The 26443-nt window shown below is 48.4% G+C and overlaps 1 protein-coding gene across 4 annotated transcripts in view; it reads right to left on the bottom strand.

Annotated features, from left to right (window-relative positions):
* The window catches only part of LOC138300782 (cGMP-dependent protein kinase 2-like), a 3513105-nt gene that overhangs the window by 960393 nt on the left and 2526269 nt on the right, over nt 1-26443 (bottom strand). For all 4 annotated transcript variants that reach the window (XM_069240551.1, XM_069240553.1, XM_069240554.1 and 1 more), the window contains exon 13: nt 4629-4718. In XM_069240551.1, coding sequence (XP_069096652.1) covers nt 4629-4718 — 90 coding nt within the window. The remainder of the gene's footprint in view (nt 1-4628; nt 4719-26443) is intronic.

The following is a 26443-nucleotide window of genomic DNA, read 5'->3' on the forward strand; positions in this document are numbered from 1 at the left end:
GTGAACACTACCAAAAAGTAGAAGTTGGTTGATAGCACAAACATTAAAAATGGGCTACCATAAAGAAAAATACCAAACCTGTAGTTAAAGAAATGTTTTTTAACCAGCTGTGCATGTTTATGAAAGCTGGGAAACTGATGATTTTAGCATAGCAAACGTTTTATTGATGCCATTTATAGGCAAGAAAGTAGGCACTTTCTAGTGCAGCACTTTTTCCCATTGTTCCAAAAAATCGAAATATTGCTCTTTATTTTGGCTATTTTCTCAGTCCCACCAAGAGAAATCCACAAACCCTGAGTACCTATAGAATCGCCATGATGTTGTCTGGGAAAAAGGATGCAGATTTTGTGTGGAAACCTTGGCCCGTATTTATACTCCGTTTGCGCCGAATTTGCGTTGTTTTTTTCGACGCAAATTCGACGCAAAACCAACGCCAACTAACGCCATATTTATACTATGGCGTTAGACGCTTCGGGCGCCAAAGTGCCCGGAGTGTGCGTCATTTTTTAGCGTGAACCCCTTCCTTGCGTTAATGAGATGCAAGGGAGGCGTTCCCGTCTTAAAAAATGACTCCCAGGCCTTTACGTGGTATTTATACTCCCGGGCAAAAATGACGCCCAGGAGTGGGCGTGGCCAAAAACGGCGCATTTGCGCCGCTTTTTAACGCCTGGGTCAGGGATGGCGTTAAGGGACAAGTGGGCTCAAAATGAGCCCACAGTGCCCTCCCCTGCCCCCAGGGACCCCCCCTGCCACCCCTGCCCACCCCAGGAGGACACCCAAGGATGGAGGGACCCACCCCAGGGACATTCCGGTAAGTTCAGGTAAGTATTATTTTTTATATTTTTGTTTTATTTTTTGGGTGGCATAGGGGGGCCTGATTTGTGCCCCCCTACATGCCACTATGCCCAATGACCATGCCCAGGGGACATAAGTCCCCTGGGCATGGCCATTGGGCAAGGGGGCATGACTCCTATCTTTACAATGATAGGAGTCATGTTGATGGGGGATGGGCGTCGAAAAAAAATGGCGCAAGTCGGGTTACGACGATTTTTTCGACGTAACCTGACTTGCCCCATTTTAAGACGCCCATACGCCATTTTCCCCCTACGCCGGCGCTGTCTGGTGTACGTGGTTTTTTTCCACGCACACCAGGCAGCGCCGGTCCGCTTGCGCCGGCTAACGCCATTCCATAAATACGGCGCCCGCATGGCGCTTCAGAATGGCGTTAGACGGCGCAAAATTTTTTGACGCTAAACTGCGTTAGCGCAGTTTAGCGTCAAAAAGTATAAATATGGGCCCTTATATGTAAAAAAAGTTCTGGAGGCGTAAATTACCCCACATAGCAAAAAAGAGTTCAACACTGGAGTGAAAAAAAGCCTCAGCAGTGAAGGGGTCAAAGTAGAGTGTGTGTGATATCTGCAATATATGCTAAGTATGCATATTGTGTGGTAAATGCAGTAAATGTACTGTTACCCGCATTTTCCTGTGAAATATGGGTGTCTAAACCATATGATGTGTCCATGCTAGTCTATGGCTGCCTATACCACTACCAGCACATATTTTAATAAAAACTTGCAGTTTTTCAAAACAACTATTTTAAATAGGTATTTTAAAGGGGAAAAAGGCAAAACAAATACAAGCAAACTTTAGAGGCTCCAATACAGTTTGTCTGAGGAGCTCAACTGGAAAGCAGCGTCATTCCCTCCCACCCAACCTCAGGGTTGAGGAGCCTCCACCAGGTCTGCATGCACATAGTCATTGGCAGCAGTCGATTTGCTACTGAGATGTCTGTTTCAGTGCATCAGAACCTCCAGTTTTTTAGAGTGGTCCTCCTGATTCACATTTTCCTGACCAGGGAAAAGGAATAGAGGATCAGGAAAACCATCAATAGCCCCACTGTGAAAACAGTTCAGTATGTGAGGGTCATGTTTTTACTTCAAAAACACGCACCCACTTTGTGGATTTGTTTCTGAAATATAGAAAATGCAAAGAGGACCTCAACAACATTGTACTCCACCTGCCATTAAGTTTTTATGAAAGTGCTTCTTCCACAGTGGGATCTTTCAATACATCGGGTGGTCTTTCATTGAAGGACTTTTCCCACTAAGTGGCCTAGCGGCTGCCAGGGGCTAGAGGAACCTCTTAGGCAATCACTGAGAGTTTGATAAAAGGGGACCTCTGCTGTAATTCGGCAGAGGTCCTGACCTGCCACACTTATGATTCACCCAACTCATTTAGGGTCGGGACATCTAGGTTTCTTTCTGGGAGCAGAGGCTCAGTTGTTTCCCCCACCTGAAAACTTTGATTTGGTATCCCATCTTTGTACCATGCACATTTTTCCTAGTCATAGTTGGCAGGAAAAGACTGGCGGATGCGAATAGAAAAAAAAAAAAAAAACATGCACTGGGAGAAAACTCCCAGCATGTCAGTCAGGGTAATTGATATTTTTATATTTAGAAACAAACCCTGATTGGGGAGATAGTTTCTGGAAATTAAACTGAACAAATAGGTGGATATGAGATCATGGTATGTTTGACATTCATGGACTCATTTACGAGGCCCGTGGTGCAGGGCAGAAATGTGCCATATCTACAAGATACAACACTTCTGTCCTCTCCCCCGGTGCTGGCACACAAATTTCTGCTTAGCACCAACGCAAGCACTTGCACCATGGTGCAAGGATGCCTGCATTGTGAGGATGATTGTTTTTGAGCAGGAAGGGAGACCTTCCTGCACAAAAGCAGTCACACGAGGTGGAATGCAGCACACATAGAAGACAAAAAAGGGAGAAATAAAGATATTTCCCCCTGAGGTGGCATAGGAATTTGACGCATTTCCAGACTTGTAAATCTGGGAATACGTCAGATTCCTTTGGGTCCCATGGGTGTTGCGTGGGAATATCCCAATCAACACCAATGGAAAGCCCCTTTCACGCTGTGTTATGCATGAAAGGGGTCCATATTTACAAAGCCAAGAAAAGCCACGCAAGGTGGCTTGGCATGACCTTGTAAATATGGGCTGGCACACAGTGCCACCACTACGTCAAAAAAGATGATGCTCTGGTGGGGCAGTGTGCTGCTAGGGCCTCATTAATAAAGCCCTCATTTTTCCCAAAAGTGCTTCTACTGCACCAGAAAATGGAATGTCAGCAAAATTATCCCCGCTACAGAGATCTCCAAATTCTGTAGGTAGTCCTCCGCTGGAACTATGGAGATGAGGTCTTATGCATAGTCAACATGCTGGCAGGGCCATGCCAGCCTTTAAATGAGTCGATAAATATGTCAACAATCTGTTATATTATCCAACAATGAAGAAAGCCAAGTCCAATTATGTAAATACATTTCTAACTATGCCTTCTCTGGGGTTTCTCTCTTTCAAATCATGGATGTGTCCCTGTATAACAATAGATGTATGATACTCTAACATTATGTGCCCTTGAAACCTTCCTAACTAATTACAGGAGATCAGACAAGTTGTTTAAATGAATTCCAGTTCACCGTGCAGGGTTGAGGTACATAAAGGAATATAAATCTTTTCAAATGCAGAAAATGTGAAACAGATCACAACTTCCTTCTACAGGCCTCCTGCATTCCCAATACGAAAATAATATTTGTCCGTGATGGCACAGAAGGGGCTCTACACTGAAACTAATAACTCCATCAGAAAGGAGCTATTTCAGAATACTCTAAACATCAATGCAATGTTTGTTTCTCGAAGTATGAGGAGATATTAAAAGTGGGACATTCTGCATACACTGTGTGAATTATGTTGAAAAATATTTATTTATCCGTGGCTCGTGAAGCTTTGGGCCAGATTTACAAGGCTCTAGCGCTGTACTTACATGGAAGCACTAACGCGTCCTTGTAAATATGGTCCCCCTGGAAGCAGTTTTCTGCATCAGAGGGGCGTGCAATGGGTGTTGCTGCGGGCGTTCCACTGCAACACTCACTGCTTTTGACGCTGCCTCAGTATTTACAAGAAGGCAAACGGTGGTGTTAGCTTGGCGAAACGAGGACGAATTTTTTCATTCTTCCTCATTTTTTGCTCCTTCAATGTGTGCTGAACATGTAGAAGGAGCAAAAGGCCATTAATGATTGTTTATGTACAGGATGGTGTCCCTTCCTGCACATAATCAACTATTCCAAAATGATGCTTTGGTACTTCTATGTGTGCTGCATTTTGCAGCACACATAGATGTGCCAAATCACCATTGTAGATTGTTTATGTGCAGAAAGGGCCACCTTCCTGTACATAAAAAATCTATCCCCTTAACGTAGACACCCTTGCACTATGGAGCACGGATGCCTGCATTGGCGCAGGCAGCTTAATTTAGCGCATGGGGAAACACAGGGGTGCACCATAATCCTGTAAAGACGACGCATCCCTGCATTGCAAAAGTGGATCAGTGCAGCGCTGCTATTTTTTGCACAGCACCGAGCTGCGCCACTGTGTCGTAAATCTGGGCCTCAGTTTGCCAAAGGCAACGATAAGGCTGGGTTCAATATAAATCTTTTTCCAAACCTGAAATATTTGCGAAATAGGTATGTTAAATCAATAGCTTGTTCCTCTTTTTATCTATAACTTGTTCTGGTGTAAATAAAATCAACAATGCAATAAAAATAGCTCACGTGTCCCGTAGCACACTCCAGAGTTCACCACCAAGGCACACCTCCAACAGCATGTACACGTATTTGGAATCCTTGAAGGTTTTATACAGCCTATAAAACAGCAATAAATTAAGAATTATATCATTAGGCATTGTATGTAACATATCTTACTATCCTTTATATTTTAACATGATTCAGTTATCATCTTCAGTGATTAAGATGAGAACTATTGTGACGTTACAGGTTATTATAAGAAACAATGGGGGTGATTCTAACTTCGGCGGGCGGCGGAGGCCGCCCGCCAAAGTTCCCCCACCAAAATACCGCTCCGCGGTCGAAAGACCACTGAGGGTATTTTGTGATTTGCCCTGGGCTGGCGGGCGGCCGCCAAAAGGCCGCCCGCCAGCCCAGGGCAAATCAACCTTCCCACGAGGACGACGGCTCAGAATTGAGCCGGCGTAGTGGGAATGTGCGACGGGTGCAGTGGCACCCGTCGCGTATTTCAGTGTCTGCATAGCAGACACTGAAATACTTTGTGGGGCCCTCTTACGGGGGCCCCTGCAGTGCCCATGCCATTGGCATGGGCACTGCAGGAGCTCCCAGGGGCCCCGCGGCACCCCCTACCGCCATCCTGTTCCTGGCGGGAGACCCGCCAGGAACAGGATGGCGGTAGGGCCATGGAGGATTCTGCAGGGCAGCGGGAAACCGGCGGGAGACCGCCGGTTTCCCGCATCTGACCGCGGCCGAACTGCTGCAGTCAGAATGCCCTGCGGGGCACCGCCGGTCTGTCGGCGGTGCTCCCACCGACCCTGGCCCCGGCGGTCTCTGACCGCCGGGGTCAGAATGACCCCCAATGTCTAAGTTGTTTTGATACCATTGTAGAGTTCTATATCAACTGATCTCTAGGTTTGGGAATAAGGTTTCTACTTATCGCTCTTGAAAGGCTCTATTGTGTTTATATGCGGTAGTGGTCTGTCCTGCTGGGTGAAAAAGCTGGCAGTATTGTACATCTTTAGAGACTACTTTAGACAAAACCCATAAGGGAGTAAGCCTTTGATGAATATTATTTCTGGCTCAGGCCTTTCAATGATTTGGTCTACTGAAGCTTTTAAGGTGAGCCTGTTATTACACCAGAAGGGTATTTCTCTATGATGTGCTAACTACTGTGAGGTTTCTTTCCTCTACTCCTTCTACTGCAGAACTGATGATATTCCTGCTTGTTTAAAAACATCCTCACCAGTATGTAGCTGACCCCACCAACCACGCTGCATGTATACTACCACTGTACATTTGCAAATCCTCCCCCATGACAGGCCTGCTTAGGTGGTTTGCTTTGGTTATATTTCTCAGGCTTTACCCCAGGCCTTTGCAATGACACAGTCATACAAGTATCAATCAACGGTAAGAGGGCTTGTCTTTCACTCCTGTAGGAAGCTGGCCTGGTGTGTGGTGTGTACCTAAGGTACTTACATCTTATATCAGGTCCAGGTATCCCCTATTAGTGTTGTGTAGTCAGTGTCTAGAAGCCAGGCTCTCTAGAGGTAGATGTGGATGAGCAGCCAAGGCTTATCTAGGAGACATGCAAAGCTCATGCAATATCACTGTAGTCACACAGCACTTACACACATGAAAGAAAACACTCAGGGGGTCATTCTGACCCCGGCAGGCGGCGGGCACCGCCCGCTGTGCGGAAACCGCCCAAACACCGCCCGTGGTCAAATGACCGCGGGGACCATTCTAACTTTCCTGCTGGGCCGGCGGGCGATGTTCAAAAGATCGCCCGCCGGCCCAGCGGGAAAGCCCCAGCAAAGATGAAGCCGGCTCCGAATGGAGCCGGCGGATTTGCTGGGGTGCGACGGGTGCAGTTGCACCCGTCGCGATTTTCAGTGTCTGCCAAGCAGACACTGAAAATCTTAATGGGGCCCTGTTAGGGGGCCCCTGCACTGCCCATGCCAGTGGCGTGGGCAGTGCAGGGGCCCCCAGGGGCCCCACGACACCCGTTCCCGCCAGCCTCTTCCTGGCGGTGTAAACCGCCAGGAACAGGCTGGCGGGAAGGGGGTCGGAATCCCCATGGCGGCGCTGGGATTCCCCCAGCCGGGGGAAATCCTGCGGGAAACCGCCGGACCCGGCTGGGCAACCTCGGAATATCTGATGTAGCACCGCCAGCCTGTTGGCGGTGCTACCTCCGGCCTCCACCCTGGCGGTCGTAATGAGGCCCTCAGTGTTACTAAAATAAAGATACTTTATTTTAGTGACAAAATTACCAAAAACTATTAGAGAGGCAACCCTCCAATAGGAGGTAAGTAACACACTAGATAGTATTCAGAAATAGGCATAAATAGCACTAGAAAACAGTGCAACTAGAAATAGACAATAGTGACCCTGGGGGAGCCCAAACTATATATGAAAAAAAAATTGAATGCAGGATCCCCACCTAGGTAGGTGGAGTGTGTAGAGGGGAGCTGGGGAAACTAGGAAACCGGAAAGGTTAGTACCACAGTGCCCCCAGCAACCAGGAAGAAAGGAGTAAGTTACTGTTTTTTCCCCAACCCACCCAAAAGAAAGAAAAGGAAGATATTGCAACACCCAGACAAGACTGCAAGAAACCTGTGGTGGATTCCTAAAGAGGAAGACCTCCTGAAGAAGAGGGCCAAGTCCAGACGTTACAGAAGAATCAAGTGGGGGGAGGAGCCACTACCCACCCAGCTGTGGTTGCAGGAGTTGGTCGACAGTAGGATGGGGACGGTCAGGAATGCAGCCCTGGAGCAGGGAAAGAGTTCCTGAAGGATGCTGTTGATGTCCCATGCTGGCTGGATGATTGTAGTCGGTAAGTGCATGGAAAAGCCAACAAAAAGCTGTGGCAAAGGCAGAAGTTGAGGTGAAGCAAAAGTGGAGCTGCTGGGGACCAGCAAGGTCCAGGAGGACTCAGCCCACAAGGGGAGTCCTAATGGGACCCTCAGCAGGGCAGAGAGTCAATAGAAGAAAAGGCAGCCCCCACAAGAGACCCACTGGAAGAGGAACCAGGAGTCGGAAGGAGCCCATGCAGCACAACTGGAAAAGGCACCCACGCTGCAGGAGAAGCATGCAGAGGGCTGTGCGTTGCAGAAAGGAGCCAGAAGACCTCTTGGAGGTAATGCCAACATGCCTTGGTAGCTGCAAGACACGCTGTCCATGGGTGTACTGTCCTATGTGGGAAGGCAAGGGCTTACCTCCACCAAAGTTGGATAGCTGGCAGAGAGGACCAAGTGGACTACTCCAGACCACCACTCGTGATGCAGGATCTATGCAGTTCAAGATGAGAGGAGAGCCACGCAGCCGGTCGTCATTGTAGTTGGTGCCTGCGGATGCAGGGGAGTGGCGCCTTCACTCCAAGGGAGATTCCTTCTTCCTTTTCATGCAGACTGGAGACTTGCCACCCTCAGAGGATGCACAGCTGGGGAAATGTTGCAGAAACTGTGGAAACAATGTTGCAGGCTGAGTCTTTGTTGTGGATGCAGATTGTCGGTTCCTGGAGGGTCCAGTCCTAGTTCCAGTGGCTAGAAGTTGAAGTAGAGATTGCAGAGGAGTCCTGCTGGAATCTTACAAGCCGAATCTGAGGACCCACCCAAGGTGACCACCTATTAGAAGGGGTCTCTGACGTCACCTGCCTGACCTGGTCACTCAGATGCTCCCAGAGGTCCCTGCCAACCTTGGATTCAAAATGGCAGAATGCAGGAATCCTCTGGAGGGGCCCTGGGCACCACCCCTGTGGTGGTGATGTACATGGGAATGGTCACTCCCCTTTCCATTGTCCAGTTTTACACCAGAGCAGGGACTGGAGGTCCCTGAACCAGTGTAAACTGATTTATGCATGGAGGGCACCAAATGTGCCCTTCAAAGCATACCAGTGTCTTGGGGAGGCTACCCCTCCCAAGTCATGTAACACCTATTTCCAAAGGGAGAGGGTGCTACCCCCTCCCCCAAAAGAAATCCTTTGTTCTGCCTTCCTGGGCTTGAGCTGTTCAAGCAGCAGGAGGGCAGAAACCTGTCTGAGGGGTGGCAGCAGCTTGGGCTGCCCGAATAACCCCAGAAGGCTGGAAAGAGCAATACTGGGGGTCCTCTAAGGAACCCCCAAATTGCATGGAATCATACTTCCAATACTGGCAGAAGTACTGGGGTATGATTCCGACATGTTTGATACCAAACAGACCTAGGTTCGGAGTTACCATTATGTAGCTGGACAAAGGTAGTGATCTATGTCCAGTACACGTGTAAAATAGCATCCCGCACTCACGAAGTCCAGGGAAAGGGGACTGGAGTTCATGGGGGCACCTCTGCTAGTGCAGGGGTGCCCTCACACACAGGTACTTGCACCCTGCCCTCTGGGATAGGAGGGCCTACCATAGGAGTAACTTACAGTGTCCTGGTGCAGTGACCTGTAGTGAAAAGGGTGTATGCTCCCTTTCATGCAGGATGCAATAGCAGGCCTGCAGATATCCTTTGCATGGGCTCCCCATGGGGTGGCATAATACATGCCGCAGCCCATGGAGATCCCCTGGTACCCCAATGCCCTGGGTACCTGGGTACCATATACTAGGGACTTACATGGGGTCACCAGTACATCAAATGTTGGGGGTAAATGGTTCAAGTAACCAAGTTTGAAGGGAGAGAGCATATTCACTGGGGTCCTGGTTAGCAGGATCCCAGTGAACACAGTCAAACACACTGACAACAGGCAAAATATGGGGGTAACCATGTCAAGAAAGAGGGTACTTTCCTACAACTCCTAACTTGGAATCCAAGATATTTGATCTATGACAGAAATTAGGTCAGCTGAACCTCTGTAACTATAAAGGTAGATATAGATGAGCTAAAGGGGTGTGTCACAGGGTGTGTTGAGGTACAGTGCATGCAATCATCACAAATGCAATATGGATGTGCTGTTCAGTCAGTGGTGACAACAATCAGAGATGCAAAATAGATGTATTGTTCAGCCAGAGATGTCAATTTAGTAAACTTGAATCATATCTCAAAGTACATAAACTTAGGCCCAGATTTATGGTGGCCTAGCGTCATTCCAACACCCCATTAGCATCATTTTGTTTTATGCTAATGTGGTGTTGGAAGGGCAAAAATGCTGTGCCATATTTACAAAGTAGTACAATGCTAGTATTGCACCACTTTTTAACCCCTAGCGCCAAATTATGCCTGCGGCAGGCATTATGTATGCAAGAGGGGGTGTTCCCCCATTAGGGGGGGCAAAAAAAATGGCGAAAGGAGTGTATGAGATTCCTTTGCGCCAAATGGATTGGCATTTTTAACTCCTGCTAAGTGCAGAAGAGGCTCATATTATGTTCAATGGGTCTCTGGGTGCTTTGCAGGATTAGCGTAAAAGATTTTCACTGCAGCCGCCGGACTAGTGTAAAAAATGATGACGCTAGTCCCTTAACTACTGCCATGGTGCCCCATATTTTAAATACGGCGCACACATGGTGGCGTTAGGGGGATGTTAAGAGGCGCAAGAAAGGTGGCGTTGCACTAGGTGCAACACCTCTTTTAAAAAATCTGGGCCCTATTTACAGGACCAATGGGAGTCAAACAAACAGAAAGTGCAGAAATCACAACAAAACTGTAATGCAACAAAGTACACTGTTAAAGTCAAGGTGCTTGGTATTCAACACTATACTTTATTGACAATCCCTAAATGATCACCTGTTTAGTCATAGGACTGAAAACACAGCATCATAACAGTACAGGTACAGAAACTCCGGAATCATTTTAAAATGTTTGTAAAAATGTACTGATAATGATAACTAACTGATCGTGAACACACACAAAATAAAGAGAAAGATAGCTATGTATTTTGGCAAAATTGCACCACTGTACAATGAGTGCACAAATCTTGCAGTCCATGACTCTAAAGCGCAAAAGCACCAAAATTAGTTAACGCAAAGGCACAATGAAAATCCACAATATAGGATGCCAGCACAAAGGGACAATAGACCTCATTATGACTTTGGTGGTCTTTTTGAAAGACCGCTGAAGCTGCTGCAGGCAATAGGCCGCTAGTGCTAGTGGTCTGTTGCCCACCATATTAAGTGTCATTGGAGGACTTTCGCCCATTTATGGTCCGACTCGAAAGAGGCGGTTGCATCGCCAGCACCGCCACGCCAGCAAAGACACCGCCCGCCATATTAGAAGCCGTAATACGGCTTGGCGGAGTCCTGCTGCAGTGGTGGTGCTAACGGTGCAAGACCGCCAGGACCCATCCCCTCCTGGACGACCTTCTCGATGGAGAAGGTAAGTGGTTGTCCGAAAAGGGGGAGGAGGGGAGGTGTCTGTGTGTGTGGGTGCGGTGTGCAAGTATGCAGAGGGCAGAGGAGGGTGTAGTGTGAGTGCATGTATGCGGAGGGGTGGTGAATGCGTGTGTGTATGCGATTGAATGTGAATGTCTGTTGTGTTTGTGCATGTGTATGGGGTGTCTGAGTGCGAATGTGCGAGTGAGTGGGGGTGTGTGTCTGCAGGTTTGCGAGTGAGTGGAGGTGTCTGTGTGGATGTATGCATATGCCAAGGGGTGTGTATGTGAATGCATGCATGCAAGAAGGGGTGTTGGTGTTTGTAAGTGTGTGGACGGGTAGGAGGGAGATGTGTGCATGTGTGTGGACATTTGGGGGTGCATGTACAGGTGACAGGAAGGGGGATTTCTGTCACCAGATGCATTTCCTCCAAGGTTTTTTGTGGCAGGGTGACCGGTCTGCTCACTGCCAGCCACGGGGGTGCGACCACACTGGTGGGCCAGGTGGCATTGTGGAGGTTTGGCATCTGCCAAGCCCCACAACTCGTGATGTGGCAGCCTTTACCGCCGGGTCCGTAGCGGTAAGACTGCCACGTCGAGGCTGGCAACCTGATGACCGCAAGCCTCCTAATGAGGCCCAATGTCTTCATATTCTGAGAAGTTAGCTATAGTGGCCAGGAAGAAAAGACTGTCTTTTGATTTGGGGTTAGGTAGAGCTGGCGCCTTAGAATTGAGATATTGTATGACCAGGGGTGGGGGCCCTGTAGATTCTGGGTCAATAGTTCCTCATTCAGACAGGCGGACCAGCATTAATAATGAAAAGGAGAATCAGCAGTCTGATTAAAATCAACAGGCGCGACCCCTTAGGCACACATGGTGTGCCTTCCATCATACTTGTGGATTTCAGTGTAGGTAGGTTTCAAGTAAGCCAGGTGCTGGGTCACCACTCAAGCATAGGGGACAATTAGGAAGAAAATGGAAGCCAGTGGAGTAATTAGGAATGTGTATCTCTCAACTCACCTACACGTTTAGCAATAGTGTTTTTGATGCAGCAATCATTTGGCCTATTCAGAGGAGTAGAGAATGTTTTTTTTAGGGTTGTGCGCAAAGCACTCTGTCCCTGGTGTAATCTCTCTGTGGGCTTCTAACCATGCCGATGTCAAGCTCATCAGTTTGGTTGGTTTGTGGGCTTGCCTTTTAAAATTAGCTTGATTTAATTAGTGAAAGGCATGCATACGTCATGCCTTTTCTGGTGTTTAGCCTGCCGCGAGCGCACCGGCCAACTACTGAAAACATACGAGGCTCGATGTTTTCCGTGTGGTTGCTGCACTACTTTTTCTCTTTATTTCATAGGCAGCGCGATCTCGCTGGGCAGTAGTAAAACGCTTTGCATGACATCGACCCTGTTACATGGATATTTGCACTTTTTCCGGTTGTATGGATAATTGCACATTTGCGAATATGTTTCACTGCGAGAGAACTTCTGTTGCCTTTTTTGTATTTGCTTTCCGCTCATGACAGCTGTCGGCTCACTTATGTGAAACTGCTTTACTTTTAAGTTTATGTGGCAAGAAAAGTCCGGTTAAGAGTTTACAACGCTTGCAGCTTTAACTGGAGCAAACGCGAGAACCATTTCATTGCAAATGCTTGTTTTTAATTCCTGTATCCAGGTCTCTCAGCTCCTTCAGATGGTGGGGGTTTTACACATAGGAAAGGCTATGCAGACTGTTAGAAATGTAGTATTTGGTTGGCAGTCTGGTTACCCCCTGTCCAAGCAAGGACCCTCACTCTAGTCAGGGTAAGTCACACACAATCCAAATTATCCTTTGCCCACCCTCTGGTAGCTTGGCACTGAGCAGTCAAGCTGAACTTAGAAGGCAATGTGTGAAGTATTTGTGCAATAAATCATACAGTATCACCATATAGTACCACAAAAATACACCACACAGTGTTTAGGAAAATATATAATATTTATCTGGATAAATGCAGGTCAAAACGATCAAAGATGCAATAAGTAAATGTAGAGATATCACTGAAAAGTGATATAAAGTGTCTTAAGTCTTTTAGAAGTAAACAAAGTCTCTTTCAAGCACAAAGTACCTGGTTCACGTAAAAAATATCTGCAAAGAACTGAAGAGCAAGAGAAGAATGGAAACAAAGGGATGTGCGTTGATTTCCCAGGCAGCACACAGTGATGCATTGATTCGTTTTCACGCATGAAAGGTGGTGCGCCAATTTCTGGCGCTCGGTCGTGGGTTTTCAGACGCCCCGGGGACGGTGCGTGCATTTCCTGTGCTGGCAGGAAGAAGTCACAGGAGCTGCGTCTGTCCAGTGGGCGTTGCGTCTAATTTTCTACCGCACGGCAGGTGCTGCATCTATTCCTCTCTGGAAGTCAGGCTGCGTCGTTCCAGCTCAGCTGTGCATCGATCCAGTGGGCCGTGCGTTGAATTTCCAGTCACTATGCTGCCGCTGCATCGATCTTCTTGTTGCTAAGTCATGCTGCGTCGTTCCTGCTCGGCGTGCAGTGAAATTTTCACTGCTGTGTAGGCTGTATGTCATTTCTGGCAGGCTGTGCATCGAATTTCGCCGCACAAGGAGTCCTTCTTGTAGGGATGAGGTATTTTTGGTCCTGAGACTTCAGGGAACAGGAGGCAAGCTCTATCCCAGCCCTTGGAGAGCACTTCTTAACCTCATCCAGAGAGCAGCAAGGCAGCTGGGCAACAGCAAGGCAGCAGTCCTTCACAGAAAGCAGTCAGGTGAGTCCTTTGGGCAGCCAGGTAGTTCATCTTAGCAGGATGCAGGGTCTGGTTACAAGTTTCTTCTCCATGAAGTGTCTGAATTGGTAGGGCAAATGTGCCTTTCAAGTGGGTGAGACTTCAAAGAGTGGCTTAGAAGTGCACCAGGTCCCCTTTCAGTTCAATACTTTCTGCCAGGGTCCCAGTGGGGGGTGCAGCAGTTCCTTGTGTTAGGGCAGGCCCTCCACCCTCCCAGCCCAGGAAGACCCATTCAAAATGCAGATGTATGCAAGTGAGGCTGAGTATCCTGTGTTTGGGGTGTGTCTGAGTGAATGCACAAGGAGCTGTCAACTAAACCCAGCCAGAAGTGGATTGTAAGGCACAGAAAGGTTTAAGTTCAAAGAAATGCTCACTTTCTAAAAGTGGCATTTCTAAAATAGTAATATTAAATCCAACTTCACCAGTCAGCAGGATTTTATATCACCATTCTGGCTATACTAAATATGACCTTCCTACTCCTTTTAGATCAGCAGCTACCACTCAATGCAATGTATAAGGGCAGCCCCAATGTTAGCCTATGAAGGGAGCAGGCGTCACAGTAGTGTAAAAATGAATTTAGGAGTTATACACTACCAGGCCATGTAAATACATAGGTACATGTCCTGCGTTTTGCCTACACAGCACCCTGCCCTATTGGTTACCTAGGGCATACCTTAGGGGTGTCTTATATGTAGATAAAGGGGAGTTTTAAGCTTGGCAAGTACTTATAAATACCAAGTCGAATTGGCAGGCCTGCCACAAGCCTTGCAATGGCAGGCCTGAGACAAGGTTAAGGGGCTACTGAAGTGGATGGCACAATCAGTGCTGCAGGCCCACTAGTAGCATTTAATCTACAGGCCCTGGGCACATATAGTGCACTGTACTAGGGACTTATAAGTAAATTAAGTAGTCTAATTGGGTATGATCCAATGTTACCATGTTAAAAGGGAGACAGCATATACACTTTAGCACTGATTAGCAGTGGTAAAGTGCGCAGATTCTTAAAACCAGAAAAAAACAGTATCTAAAAAGTGGAGGAAGGCAGGCAAAAAGTTAGGGGTGACCACCCTAAGGCTGTCAGGTCTAACACAGAATAACAGGATTTCAGCAGGGATTTAGGTTTATTCTTAGTCAGGAGGAAACTGATAACACTTGGCTCAAGGTTCTGGAATCAACAATAGCAGCAGTGTCCAATATTTATGTGTCCAAAAGGGTTTTTAATAACCTGTACAGAAACCTGAACTTATATTCCTCTGTACAGATAGTTCAGCAATACCCAGTTGCCATTTAGAAAGAGTCATTTTCACAAATCTTCGAAATCCAGGCTATCAGGCTATTGCACAGTTTCCTATTATAGCCTTAGAACCCGCCGTAGCGTGCTCTACCGGCTATTAAAGGCCCGCTCCCGAGTTAAATGCCCGAGCCGAAGGCGAGGGCATTTAACAAGGGAAAGGGCCTTTAATAGCCGGTAGAGCCCGCTACGGCGGGTTCTAAGGCTATTAGAACATTCTGCCACTCAGGGCAGAATGTTCTCTTTAAAAAAACAAATTGCTCACGGAGCCCGAGGGGATTAGAATCCCCTCGGGCTCCGTGAGGCTTTGTTCACAGCTGCTGCTGTGAACAAAGCCCATTGGAATGTTGGCGCTGCGGGCTTTTACCGGCCAGTAAAAGCCTGCAGCACTCCATTGTTTTCAATGCAGCTGCCAACTTCCAATGTTCTAATAAAAATTGGTTTCAAGGAAAGACACCATTAGCCCTCCTCCGCGAATGGATTGCATTAGCCACTTACTAAATAACTTGGCTACATTCTCCATCCAGAGGCCTACTCTGACGTGAATCCTTCTGTATTCATCGGGGCAGCCCTGGAAGTAAAGATCATGCAAGGACAAACAAATTTTTCTTATAAATAAATATACTCAAATATTCAAGGATAACCTTAAAAGCAAATGCACTGGTAGCATTCACAAAACTGTTACAGTGTGCACAAGCTCTGATGATAAAGATCAATATTACAAAACATATGCACATAAAGGTCACAAACATCTCAAACACCCCAAATAAACATAGAGATCCCACCTGCCTCAGCTTCAGAGTAAATGTATGTGCAGAGGCTTGTAGGCAGCTGACCTGGGTACAGCTGCTGGACCCCAAAAACTGTTAAACGATGCCAACAGCCAAGGCAGGTGCAGCAAGTACTACAAGTAAAAAAACACTAAAAACCAATGGTCTGCAGTGTCTTCCGAGTAATTATACTTGCTGAGATAAATTCAAGCGTTTCTCCCGTCACTTTTTTTGTTTTTCTGAGGTTGTGAAGGGGGCTACTAGATTCTTCACTGCAGGCTTGGGAGTCTAAAGCATGGTCTCCCTGGGTACACCAGAGGTGCACAAAATGATCCCACGCGGTCTTAGGGACCAGAAGCCCACAAACTGCTTTCAGAAAAGCAAAAGTACAGGGTAATATATAGAGACGGGTGGAAAATGATGAGGAAGGCAATGCGTGGTACGAACATTCTTTCCATGAAGACTATAAAAGCAACACAAATATGATAAAATCGAGCACTGTGTATTTCTGGGCTATCAGAGTCAAACACTGTAAACATCTAGCCTGAAGGAATGGCACTATATTCAGCATGAACATACTGCACAGGGCACCAGACTCTCTTGCACCTACCCAGATGTGTTACATGTTAGGATCACTAGGAACTTGCAGCATATTAAACACGAACTGCCTACCAGGAATCAACAGTCTGGCCTCTTCTGACTTGTTTCACTCTTCTACAATTAATCGGCATGCTACATGAGGTAATGCAGGATTTTGGAGAATCTGCCTCCAAATGGCTTAGACTAGCAATAGCTAAGTGTGTCCCCTAATATGGACACCATTCAAGTTCAGGGTCTTTGGAATGAGATAACTTCTTCCCCGTCCTCCAACACTAGGGTGGCAGGGTCACGGTCCTATAGGGAACTCTCCCTCATGTTTATCACTCTGCAGAACTGAACTGTTGAATGTTTCATAGCATACATATACTCTCGACATACACTCCCCTGCTGGAGCACGTCCTGTCCTCTCTTTGCAGGTTACTGTAATCATTCCGCACTCGGCCTAGTCCCAGGAATTATCTTATTCCTCTTTCTTTATAGAAACACAGTTTTACGATTTCTACTAGGATCATCTCAATGGTTGTCTATAAACTAAGAGAAATAGAGCACTTACTGCAGGCACTCGCCGGGCTCTTCTAACAAACCGTACTGAGGAAACTCCTAAGCAGGGGTTAGAACAAACAAAAGGCAGGAGAGAGAACACAGCGATCTCTGGACCCCACGAATAGTAGTTTTAACTACGAATTGGTTTTCTGTGCTGTTGCATTAATAAGAGGGTCGTACTTGCCTATAGGGCAATCAGGCAGCTCTCCAAGGGTTAGTCTGACAGGATCGTGAGTGGGCCGATTTTTTGTCTGTTCGTTTTACCGCCCGGTGGGACAATTTTTATTATTGATTTCTCTGATGCTACAGCAAACTTTCCCTGCAGCAAGTGCATATGCATACAGTCTCTCATATCTTGCAAAACACCTATGCAGCTTCTCTTTACAAGTTGAAAACTGCCCTGGGACACTTTTTTAGGTATTGGAGGCGCTAATGGGGGCTTTTTTCATACTGGTGAGTGTCCTATTTTCAGTTCTAGCCCAACCCTGTTTAACAATGGCCATTGGTCCCAGTACCAGAGGTCTCTGAGTCATGAGAAAGTGATTGTAAATCAATTGGCTCTGAGATACTGGGGAATTAAAGAGCTCCAGTCCACTCCTCTCCAAGATAGAGGGATTTAGTGCACTGTGCATTGTATAATGTTAGGTCGAGCATATCAGCGAGCAAGCGCTGCTCTTCTCGACATGTTGTAATCTATTCTGTTGGCTTTAACCACGCCCATATCATGCCCATCACTTTCATTGGTTCCCGGGCCTGCCTTTCAAAAATCCCTTGATGTTGTTGGTAAATACTTCACATGGGTCCCGCCTTGAGGCTTGGTTCTTACTTCCTTTGAAACTGCACCCTGTTACGTGGATTATTGCACGACCGGCCATGTACCTTAATGTGGCTGCAGGAAATGGCCTCTCTGCAGAGTCACCCACAAAGGTTTGTCTTCCTCCTTCTCTTTTTCTGACCTCATTTTTGCTGGCTTTAGAACTCTGCACACTTTACTACTGCTAATCAGTGCTAAAAGCATATGCTCTCTCCCTTAAACCTGGTATCTCATACCCAACTGGCATATTTAATTTACTGATACGTCCCTAGTAAAGTGCACTACATGTGCCCAGGGCCTGTAAGTTAAATGCTTCTAGGGGGCCTTCAGCACTGATTGTGCCACCCACATAAGTAGCCCCTTATCTATGTCTCAGGCCTGCCATTGCAAGGCCTGTGTGTGCAGTTACACTGCCACTTCGGCTTGACATTTCCAAGTACTTGCCAAGCCTTGAACTCCCCTTTTTCTACATATAAGTCACTCCTACCTGTGTGTTTTATATGTCTTGGTAGCGGAAAAGTCCTACATTTGTTTTCCACTGCTGTGAGGCCTGCTCCTTTAATAGGATAGCATTAGGGCTACCCTCATGTACTGTTTGAGTGGTAGATTCTGATCAGAAAGGGGTAAGCAGGTCATGTTTATTATGGCCAGAATTGTAATAGAAAATCCTGCTAATTGGTGAAGTTGGATTTGATATTTCTATTTTAAAAATGTTACTTTTAGAAAGTGAGAATTTCTCTTCACCTAAAATCCCTCTGTGCCTTACAGACTGTCTCCAATCCACATCTGGGTTGGGTTGGTTGACAACTCCCTTGTGCATTTCACCCAGACAACCACAAACACATGATATTCAGTCACACCTGCACGCATCTGCATACTGAATAGGTCTTCCTGGGCTGGAAAGGTGGATGGGCCTGACACATTTCCAAGGCTAGTGGCCTGCCCTCACACAAGGGGTGGCCAAACCCCCTACTTGGAGACAGACCTGTACTGAAAGGGGACCTTGTGTGCTTCAAAACCGCTCTTTGAAGTCTCCCCGACTTCAATGTACCCCGACTTGGGAATATAAACTGGGTCTCTGACCCCACCAAATCAGACTCTTCCTGGGGCAGACTTCTACTCTTCAAGAAAACTCCTTGTGCGGCGAAAATCGTCACACAGCCTGCCAGAATCAACGCACAGCCTGCCCAACGGTGAAAGATTCGCTGCATAGTCGAACAGAAACAACGCAGCCTGGCTCCCCAAGTGCAGATTGACGCAGCGCCTGTGTTGAGACTGGAACTTCAATGCACAGCCATACCGGATCGAAGCATTGCTGAGCTGGAACAATGCAGCCCAACTTCCTGCGTGAGGAATCCATGCAGAGCCTGCCGTGCGACAAAAACTCTGACTCATCGCCATACCGGATCGACGCAGCACCTGTGACTTCGGCCTGCATGCCCAGGATTTCCACGCATTGTCCCTGGATGTCAAAAGACCCCACATCGCGGTGAGGATCCAAGACTGCATGCTGGTAATCAACGCAAAACCCTTGCAGCATAGGAAGAATCGTTGCATCGTCTGTCCTGCTTTGGTAAATCCGACGCACACCTTACTTTTTCTTCGCACCTCCGCTTCTACGGTGTTCGTGTGTGTAATTTTTATGCATACCAGGTACATTTGTTGATTTTTAAACACTTAATACTCTTCTTGTCATTGCAAAAATGATATTTCAACTTGTGCTTATCAAATCTTGAGAGTTTTGACCTTAATTTACTCAGATAAATATCTCATATTTTTCTAAACCTGTGTGGTGTAATTTTGTGGTATTTTCTCTGTGTTATTGCATGATTTATTGCACAAATACTTTGAACATTGCCTTCTAAGTTAAGCCTGACTGCTCGGTGCCAAGCTACCAGAGGGTGGACACAGGATAATTTGGATTGTGTGTGACTTACACTGACTAGGATAGTGGTCCCTATTTGGACAAGGGTGAATACCTCTGCCAACTAGAGACCCCATTTCTAACAGTGACGCACTATCTTTTTTTTTTGCAGTGGCCGTATGTTGTTTCTTCCTTTTCCTTGTTTTCGGGCATCTTGCTGTTTCTTTGTGACGTCTGTGGTGTCTTTTTTATTGATTTATTTTTTGCAGTTTTATGTAACGCAAACTCGACACAAAGGTATTGGATCGTGTTATTATTTTTTTTTTTGCAGTTTTATGTAACACAAACTTGATACCAAGGTATTACAGCACTTTTCATGAGCACAGGTTACATTACACAAGAACACATTCATTTTTAGTAGCAAGGGGAGATTAAGGCCATCAGTATGACATTGATGGTAAATCCCACTTACCGCCACACTGACTGCCGCCAACTTACCGCCGCCGAGGCGGATATCCATTCACCATATTATGACACACACACACCAATCCATCACTATTCAGCCACAGACACAAGTCCGCCACACCAAAGGTCAGTGATAAACTGGCAGTATCAAAACCCACAACGTTACACCAACAGAACTACGCCCATCACATTATGACCCATGAATCACCATGACGGACATTCAACCGTGGTAAACCAATGGCGATACATACCGCCGCGCTTAAAATACACACATACATACAAAACAACACTACATTGGACAATTTAAATAACACACACCTGACACCCATATATGCACCACACCCACACACCCAAATCACTAGAAAATACACACCCACATTACCCACAACCCTTTACAACTACAAATAATTGCCACCAGAGAGAGACAGCAAGAGCACTCACACAACCAGAGCCACATACCACTCACACCTATATACCACTCATGCACCCCACATCACACCCCATAACATTACCCTACACACCCTCAACTACACGCTTTACACAACAACCATGGCACGACAAAGACACCCCTGATTCTCAGAGGAGGAGCTAAGGGTCATGGTGGAGGAAATCATCAGGGTCGAGCCTTAGCTATTCGGAGCACAGGTGCAGCAGATATCTATAGCTAGGAAGATGGAGCTATGGCGGAGAATCGTGGACAGGGTCAATGCCGTGGAACAGCACCCAGAAACCAGGGATGACATCAGGAAGAGGTGGAACAACCTACGGGGAAAGGTACGTTCCATTGCAGCAAGACACCAACTCACTGTACAGAGGACTGGCGGTGGACCCTCACCTCCTCCCCCACAACTAACAACATGGGAGGAGCAAGTCCTGGCAATCATGCATCCTGAGGGCCTGGACGGAGTAGGGGGAGGACTGGACTCCGGTAAGTCAACTCTTCACTACTATCACCCCACTACCTGCATGCCATCACATATCCCCACCCTCACCCTCACTCCCATCACTCCACCACCTTCCACCCCCCCCACCATCACATCTCACTCATCCCAATGCCAAGCCCTGTATTCCATACCAATGCATGGACACCACTCACAGCCCTGCATGAACACCTATCACTAATACATGCACACTAGGGAGAATCAGCTAGCCCTTCACAAACCAACACAAGTGAAAGCTGCCAGGGGTCCACACCTCCTCCATTTTAAGGAATTTGCTCATGACTCTGATATATTTAAACCAAGGAATTTTTAATGCACCACCATCCACTAAAAACTCAGCTGTTGCTGTTTGGTATGTGGACAAGTGTTCGGAAGTCCGAAGGCGGACCCAGTACATAACAGGTCTTAGAGCAATTGCATTATGGATCTCGTTTAGAGCTAAATCAAATCTAAGGGGTATAAGAGGGGTACTCATCGACTGCCACAAAAAGTTATGCATAAAGCGGTTTTCTACCGTCGTCAAACTTCTGGAATTGCAGTACCCCCATAGCTCAGCACCATAAGTTGAAGCCATGCATGATGTCAATTTGTATTGGGTAAGAGGGATTTGTCCTGTATGTCCAAATTTAAACTGTGACGCAGTTATTATCCAGAGCCTGCCCGCCCCTTGAAATGGCATCCGCCTGTCCTGTATGGAGGGACAGATGGAAGTGAGGCAATTCCGCTGACATTGTGCACAGTTACAGGAGGCGGTCGGGAACCGCAGTGCAACTCCTCATTGGTTAACATTAGGCCCTATGGGGAACAGTGGCCAATCGTGATGTACGCCGGCGGTGACGGTATGCACCGCCGTGGATGTGACCGCCATTTTATATCTGATTCCTCACTTGCTACCTGACCTTCAACAGGAGAGGACCTACACTGCATGTGCTGCTGTGACCTGTGTCTGGAATCTACCATGGCTCATGTGACTGGGGAAAGGGCCCCTGTCTTCACCTTGGCAGAGTTGGAGTGACTGGTGGATAGGGTCCTACCCCAGTACGGACTGCTGTATGGGCCTCCAGACCAACAGGTGAGTACACTGTGAAAACGAGACATGTGGCATGAATGCATGGAGTGGTGTGTGTGTGAAGGCCTCATGTGAGGGGGTGGGTGGATGTCCTCTGGGCAGCATATTGGTTGTGTGCTGGGCCATGTGTGTGCAAATGGTGATGTGAAGGGGTATGGTGGGCCATAAGTGTAACAGGCAGGACTGTCTGACTGATACTATTTTCCTGTGTGTATTACCTCTGCAGGCCAGCGCCCATCAAAAGATAGGTATATGGTGTGCCATCGCCAAGGACGTGCAGAATCTGGGGGTCTACAGCAGGCAGATCACCCACTGTCAGAAACGGTGGGAGGACGTGAGATGCTGGGCAAAGAAGATGGCGGAGGCCCAGCTGGGGATGGCCACCCAACAAGGAAGGGGTGCCTGTTGAACCCTGACCCCCCTATGGCAAGCATACTGGTGGTGGCCTATCCTGAGCTGGATGGGCACTCGAGAGCATCACAGCAGCCACAAGGGGGTGAGTACAGTGCCCATCATTACAACTTACACATGGTAGGGTGGTATCTGGGTGGGGAATGTGTGTCAGTGGGTGCCCCTAGCCCAGGCCTGTCATTGCAGAGTAGGTCCCCTGGTGGCAAGGGTCCTGAAGGGATAATCATGCTACCTAGCTCGTAGGCATCCACAACTGGTCAGGGCTGCGTGGGTCCCAGGTATGCTGCATTTGGTGGTGTGGGCCCCTCTCCATGCCTTGGTGGCCAGCAAAATAACTGGTAGTGCAATGCATAGTGCGTAGGGCTGTTCCCTGTGTGTGTGAGTGGTGTGCACGCCAACGGTAGTGTTGGTGCAGCCATTGACCAGGTGTATCCTTTGTCTCTTCCCACCCTTTTTGTTTTGTCACCCTCTCCTTAAGTGCATTAGCATCAGCTGGCAGAGGAGCAGAGGCACCAGCGACGGAGGGAGCTGCATCCCGCAGGACTCAGGAGGTAGAGGGCACCAGTGGGACGGAGAGCAAGGGGAGCACTATGGCGGAGACTGGAGGGGACAGTTCAGACTCTGATACCTCCTCCGATGGAAGATCCCTGGTGGTGGCGGACACCTCTGTGACTTGAGTGAGGAGGCTATTGACCTCCTGAGATCCATCTCTGTAGGGCAGTCAACCATTGTCAATGTCATCCAGGGGCTGGCAGCTCAAATGCAACAAACTAATGCATTTCTAGAGGGCATTCACACTGGCTTGGCTGCCCAACAGAGAACGATCCAGGCTCTGGCCCCCTCTCTGATGGAAGCCATTGTCCCTGTTTCCACTCCCATTACCCTCAACCCCAACCTATCCCAAGCACACAGGCAGATGAGCGTGCACACAAGACAACACACAAGAGTGGCACAGGCAAACACAAGCACCACATATCATTCCACAGGCACACATACAAATACCATCCAGATGCAGACATACCAACATCCACAATTTCCACTGTCCCCCCTCCTCCTCCGCCTCCTCCACCTCCCTTCCAGTAGCGTTTACACTCACACCTGCATGCACTACATCCTCATCCACTACCAGCATCACCACCACACCTAGCAGAACACACACCTCACTGGCAGACACCTCCACAACTGCCATGCACATGTTCCCTGTGTCCACTCTCACTGTGTTTATCCCCCCTCCTAAAGTACACAAACGCAAGCACTCAGACACCCAACAGCCATCCACCTCACAACAGCATCCAGCCCATGCACCTGCACCCAAAATCAGCAGACAGACACCTCCTCCAACCGCTCCTTTTTCCTCCACTCCCAAACCTTCTCCCTCTCCCCCCAATGTCCCTAAGCAGCTTTTCCTCTCCACCATTGACCTCTTCCCTACCCCTCACCCCCGTCTTTCACATCTGGCAGGGTGGCAAAAACCTAGGCAATCACCTCAGCCACCCAGTCCATGGGCCCAGTAGTCTCCACACCCACTTGTTGTGAGAAAGGATCCAGGGCACCTGTGCAGAGGGTGAAGGAGCCTGCACCAGGATGCCTCAAGCAAAGGGTGCCAGCCCCAGCTGCTTCCAAGAAGGGCAAGGAGCCAGCCCCAGCTGTTGCCTGAAAGGGCAAGGAGCCAGCCCCAGCTGCTGCCAGGAAGGACAAGGAGCCAGCACCAGCTGCTGCCAGGAAGGGCAAGGAGCCAGCCCCAGCTGCTGCAAGGAATGGCAAGGAGTCAGCCCCAGCTGCTGCCAGGAATGGCAAGGAGCCAGGGGCAGGGACTCAGATGGAGACCCCACCGCCATCCATGGCTGTGCAGCCATCCGAGGCTGCAGGGGATGGGCAGGAGCTTCCCCCCACCACCACCAGAAGCAGCAGCAGCACCACCACCACCACCACCAGTGGGCAGCCGTGCGAGGCTGCAGGGGATGGGCAGGAGCTACCCCCACCAGCAACAGCAGCACCACCACCACCAGCAGGCAGCCATCAGAGGCTGCAGTGGATGGGCTGGAGCTTCCCCCCACCAGTGGCCACAGCAGCAACACTACCACCATTGAGCAGCCATCACCGCTGGCAGATGGCATGTAGTCCTGCCTCCATGGACTGCTGTGCGGCCTGCCCCCGGCAAATCCAGTAGGTGTGACACCCACCTGAGAAACTGTGACCTTGCACTCCCCAGGATCAAGAGCACAGGGCACGATGCCCCCTCCAGAGCATGTGGGAAAGTCACCCACCTACCCCAGCGTCCCTAGGATCAAGAGCACAGGGCACAATGCCCCCTCCAGACCATGTGGGCAAGGCACCCACCTGAGAGACTGTGGCCTTGCACGCCCCAGGACCAAGCACAGGGCATGTTGCCCCTTCCAGTGCATGTGGGCACATCAACCACTTGAGAGACTGTGGCCTTGCACTCCCCAGGACCAAGCACAGGGCATGTTGCCCCTTCCAGTGCATGTGGGCAAATCACCCACTTGAGAGACTGAGGCCTTGCACTCCCCAAGACCATGCACAGGGCATGTTACCCCGTCCAGTGCATTGTGGCAAATCATCCACTTGAGAGACTGTGGGCTTGTACTCCCAAGGACTAAGCACAGGGCATGTTGCCCCCTCCAGAACCAGTGGTCTTGTTCCATCTGCTGGCTGACGTACCCCCGTTCCCCATCCCCCTGAGGTGCCTGCCTATTTTTCAACTGATGCCCCTGCAGTGTTCTCTCTGTGTTGATGCAGGTGACAAGTGGGGCCTTGGACTTTGGCCTGTGGCCCTGTGGCCCATGCACACTGAGGACTGGGCAGTGTCCCTTGAACTGTACATTTGTATATAGCAGTTTCATTGCATTTTTCTTATTTCTACTGTGATGATCTTGTTACACTCACTTTGGTAAATTCATGTTGTCCTTGCATTTTTCATCCAAGGTACGGGGTACAAATGTTTTGGTAATGCAGCTGATTGTGTGTATGGTGTTGGTGGTGGGGGGTGTGTGTGTTGCATGTGTGTGTCACTCTTTTTTTCCTCCCCCCATCCCATGTGTGCTAGGCGGCTGTACTCACCGTTGTCGTCTTCACCGTCGTTGGTGTTCGTGGAGGGGCAGCACGTAGAACAGCATTGGGAAGACATGCAGCTTGGGCTCCATGGCGGCGTGGTTGTTTCCTGTGTCTCCAAAGGTGAGTTCTTTCACTTCTGTGCAGTGTTTCTGCCAGGCTTATGACGTCGTTGGTACTGCTCCGGAAAAGGTGGCAGATTGCAGGGTCTTAATACGGTGGGTGAGACATTGGCTTCTGCCTGGCTGTGGGGGGCTACCGCCGTCGTGGCTGTTGTTTCCGCCCTGGCGATCGGTGTGGTAAAGTGGCTGCCTATCTGAGTTCTCACCGCCATGGTCATAATTTTGCGGTAATTACTGCCACTTTATCACCAACCACCAGGGTTGTAATGAGGGCCTAAGTGATTTGCCAAGAATCACAGAATTTTGAGCCGGTACCAAGACTTAAACTGTGTTCCCAAACTCCAAAGACGGCAGCTGTGGCCCTTATATCACATTCTTTCCCCAAGGGTTCTTTGTCTTGTGCATGTTCTGGCAGTCTGGGAATAACTCATTTTTTTAAGGTACCGCTTGGTAATAAGGGTTCTGCCATTTCATAGCGCTGCAAAGCAGGTGCCATTCCTAACAAAATCTCTATACTTCATTTGCATCAACCTTGCAGAGATGAGGAGGTGAAAAAACGATGTCAGGATTGTAATTTGAGACATTCTCGTTCTGTCAAGACCTCTGCAGTGGGTGCATTAACCAACTGACTTGAGTAGAGCTTAACACTGGGCGATAGCACATGCTCTTGATAACCTCCGGAGGGTCACCAACCAAGCACATAGGTCAGTTCTAGGAAAGAAGATGGCGAAAGGTTTTGGCTCCAAAATTGTTGAAAGGAGTCAGGTCTCCAGACCCAAGCACTTCACAGCCTCAATCTTGACAGCAATACACATCTAGCCTTTGG

This window comes from Pleurodeles waltl, chromosome 6 (genome assembly GCF_031143425.1).
Source record: "Pleurodeles waltl isolate 20211129_DDA chromosome 6, aPleWal1.hap1.20221129, whole genome shotgun sequence".
NCBI lineage: Eukaryota > Metazoa > Chordata > Amphibia > Caudata > Salamandridae > Pleurodeles > Pleurodeles waltl.